This window comes from Suricata suricatta, chromosome 5 (assembly GCF_006229205.1).
Source record: "Suricata suricatta isolate VVHF042 chromosome 5, meerkat_22Aug2017_6uvM2_HiC, whole genome shotgun sequence".
Classification (NCBI taxonomy): Eukaryota; Metazoa; Chordata; class Mammalia; order Carnivora; family Herpestidae; genus Suricata; species Suricata suricatta.
In genome coordinates this window covers 155813785-155817238 of record NC_043704.1, presented here as the reverse complement: position 1 = coordinate 155817238, position 3454 = coordinate 155813785, and the positions used below count along the sequence as shown (strand labels likewise).

The following is a 3454-nucleotide window of genomic DNA, read 5'->3' as shown; positions in this document are numbered from 1 at the left end:
AGAGACCTCTTTGTGCTATGTAATCTCTGTCAGCCTTTACATTGCAGCAGGGAGAGGAGCCCACACACGGTAACATAGTGTTCCCACTCAGTCACCAGGACAGAACACAGACATCTCACTGTGAAGTTCGTGCATTCTGTATTTTCCTTGCTGCACTTTTAAAAGGTAATTCATGGTAAACAAGAGACTCTAGGTATATGAGTGGATATGAGTGAGAGAAACAGTAGATGTGTGACACTTTACTGACCTGGATCTTATGCCTCTAGGCATCGGTGTGGTGGTCAACTAGCGAAGTCCCGAGGAGACCTTGTGAAGGCTGGGGGTCCCTGAAATTCTGCTGTGAAGACTGGATTTGTCTTCAGTAGGTACTGAATGAGCTGTGTTCTCCAGGCTCCAGAGAAGGAACTGAAGTGGGTCTCATGGATTAGTAATGAAGTAACACAAGCTATGCAGACTCTGTGAAGGGCCACAGAAAACACAAGAACACAGTGGATCTACATATGAACAGCCTGAAAGCGGACCTCACGGTCCTGTATTAGGGTGCAGGAGACAGTGAGGGGATGTCAGTCTGAGCCCAGAACCTCCCTGTAAAAGGGGATTAGCACCATCAGGAGGTGCACACTCTGCACCAATTCTGGAGTGTATTCCCAGGAGCCGGTACAGACAGAGGCAATGGTTTCCTATCAGGATCTGGGCTTCTTCTCCATACAACAATTTCCGCCAGAGAGCCTCTCTGAACGCATGATTCTCTGCTTTTCTATTCAGTCTCTGAATTAAATAATTAAATAATAGGAAAATGCACACAAAATGCACAGAAATCATAGTTCCTTGCATTAGCTTAATTCCTCCCCCTGAATACAAATCGATTACAGACATTCTGATGCACATCAACTGAACACTTACAGGATTCCCAGATGCACTCATTATGAACCACAGGACCCTTCATCACAATGTGCAAGGTTGCTAGGAGGAGCATAAAGTGTATGTTGGACATGAGGCTGCAGAAATATCAAAAATCCTAATCAAGAGCAACCAGTCTCCTGGTGGGGTCATTGTCCGAACCATGTTCACTGCATCAACTTTAGTTGACAGCACTGAAGAGACTTGGTTCCTCCAAAATGTGGTGTGAATGTGGAGTCTGAAGATCACACACACTCATGCACACATGCATGCAAGAGGTATAAAGCTTTCATCACCTTCATCATTTCAGAAGTGTGAAATCATTAAACTGAATCTGATTCAAAATCTCATCAGGGCTGTGTATCCTTATGAAGCTCTAAGGGGAAACTACATTGTCTAGAGTTGCACACCTTGAATTCCTGGTCATGGCATGTCTTTTCCTCAAAATCCATTGGGGAGGATCTTACTGCAGACGTCGTGTGGCTCTTTCCTTGTGTAAGAATGAATTTGTCTGTCCTGCTCTCATAAGGCGATGTGACCCATTCATGCCCATGCATATTCCAGGACAATGTCTCCCTCCCAGGGTCTGGGATGCTCCCACGGTTCAATGTCTCATGTATCACATATGGTACAGTGCATAGATGCACAGTCCTTGTGCATCTGCACCTTGATTCCTTGGGAGGTATTTTCCAGCCCACTCCACACGTAAATAGTGATAGACCACCTTCTCTGAGAGATGATCATTTGTCATTTCTCCTGCAATACCTTCCCTACTCTTCTGGAGCTCAGCCTCATATGGACTACTGGAGATGTGATCATGGTATGTATGGTACTTCAGCCTCACGAATTCACATGCACCAAATGCATATTAACATGAGTGAGAAAAACAGGATGTTGATCAATATGGGACAAGGGTGTGTTTACAAATCAAACATGGATAAAACCTCTGCGTTTCTTTCCAAGCCTTCTCAATTCCTGTCAGCGAAGGAGGATGTGGTGACAGAAGGGACAAGAGGCTCTGATGGACAGGGAATGCAGTGTCCTGAATGAAATCAGCACTGACCCCAACCTCAGAGGAGACACAAGAAATGTCCTTCCCTTAGTGTCCTTACAATCATGTGACATCCCAGAGATATGAAATCTTACCTCAGTCCCTGGGGTGAAATTGTAACCCCTGGATACAAGAGATCAGGACCGCTTCTCCACTGAGCCTGACATTTTTGGGAGGGCTGTTCTCAGTAACAGCAGATCCATGTGGGTTCTTCTTCTGTCTGTTGCCTGGCATCCTCCACATGTATCTCATACATTCCAGAATATTTAAGATCGATTACTAATCTAACACACTTGCCCACTTGTGAATCGATTCAGGTTATGTGTAGTCTCCCAGGTGAACCTGAAGATGGAGTCACAGGTGAACAGACCTTCACAGTCTCTCTCATTTACCTGCATCACCACTGGATTCTCACCAAAACAGTCAACTTTGGGTACTTATCATTTTATTGCATTTTCTCAATTACAGCCTTTCAGCTTTGTTGTGAATAGTGAGCAGGCTGTCCTCAGTTATATTACTGTAAGCTATATGTACAAAGAATTATTTTTTAATGTAGTCATTGACAAAAAATATGGTGGATGCTTGTGTAATTTTAATGCTCTTCTTTCCCTAGCATTCTTGGTATGACGCCATTTTGGAAAACAATGATGATATATATATGTTAATGAATATAATTTTCCATTTTGTACTTCTATAATTTTTACTATAATTGTTTGCATAACTGATACTATATTTTAAACAACAAAACAAGTTATGCATTTATATTTAACATATGAATTTATGATCCAATATTAAAACAACCTAATGTAACAATCAGCTTGTGATTATCATTTAAGATATTATATTTTCCATTTTTAATATTTCTATATTTGTACAGTAGTCTAGAATATAGTCTAGATCATATAGTGACCTTAAGACTATAATTTTTTTTCTGAATTACTGATTTACAACTTCTTATTAGTAATTTTTTTTACAACTTAATTTTATTCAATACGAGTTAATAACTTCTTAGAATTTACTTTGGAATAAGAATTTTGTTATTGTTCACTGATAGATGTACATACAACATATGAAAAACACAGCAGAATTTTCACTTCAGATCATAAATAGAATCCATCTGTTTGTGCAGGTAATTGTGAGCTATACCAATGCATCCCCATTTATTTTGTGTGTCTCAAAGACACATGCTTATGGAAAGTACTAGACCATCATCTGTATCCATATACTTGACATTCCAGAGGACATAGGTCATAGTGGTTTCTCAGCATCTCCTGCAATTCCAGTGCAGTCACATCCCATGTTGTGTTCCCACCAAGGACGCCTCAGGAATGTCTGGGAGGGGGAGCCATCTGGCTGCCCTGGCCACCTGCTCAGTAAACTATAGGAGGGCAGGAAGTGAATTTTGGGGAACATCAGCCTTTCTGTCTGTTTGTACCTGAGTGTTACACATTCAGACCTATCCAGTTAACACTATATGCATGCTAGCAATAAGAGTTTACCTTC

The 3454-nt window shown here is 41.3% G+C and overlaps 1 gene segment (V, D, J or C); it reads left to right on the top strand.

Moving 5' to 3' along the window:
• Positions 1-289, top strand: part of LOC115291351 — a 6894-nt gene extending 6605 nt beyond the window's left edge. The window contains 1 exon segment of the V gene segment in view: positions 267-289. Coding sequence covers positions 267-289 — 23 coding nt within the window.
• Positions 290-3454: the final 3165 nt, after the last annotated feature.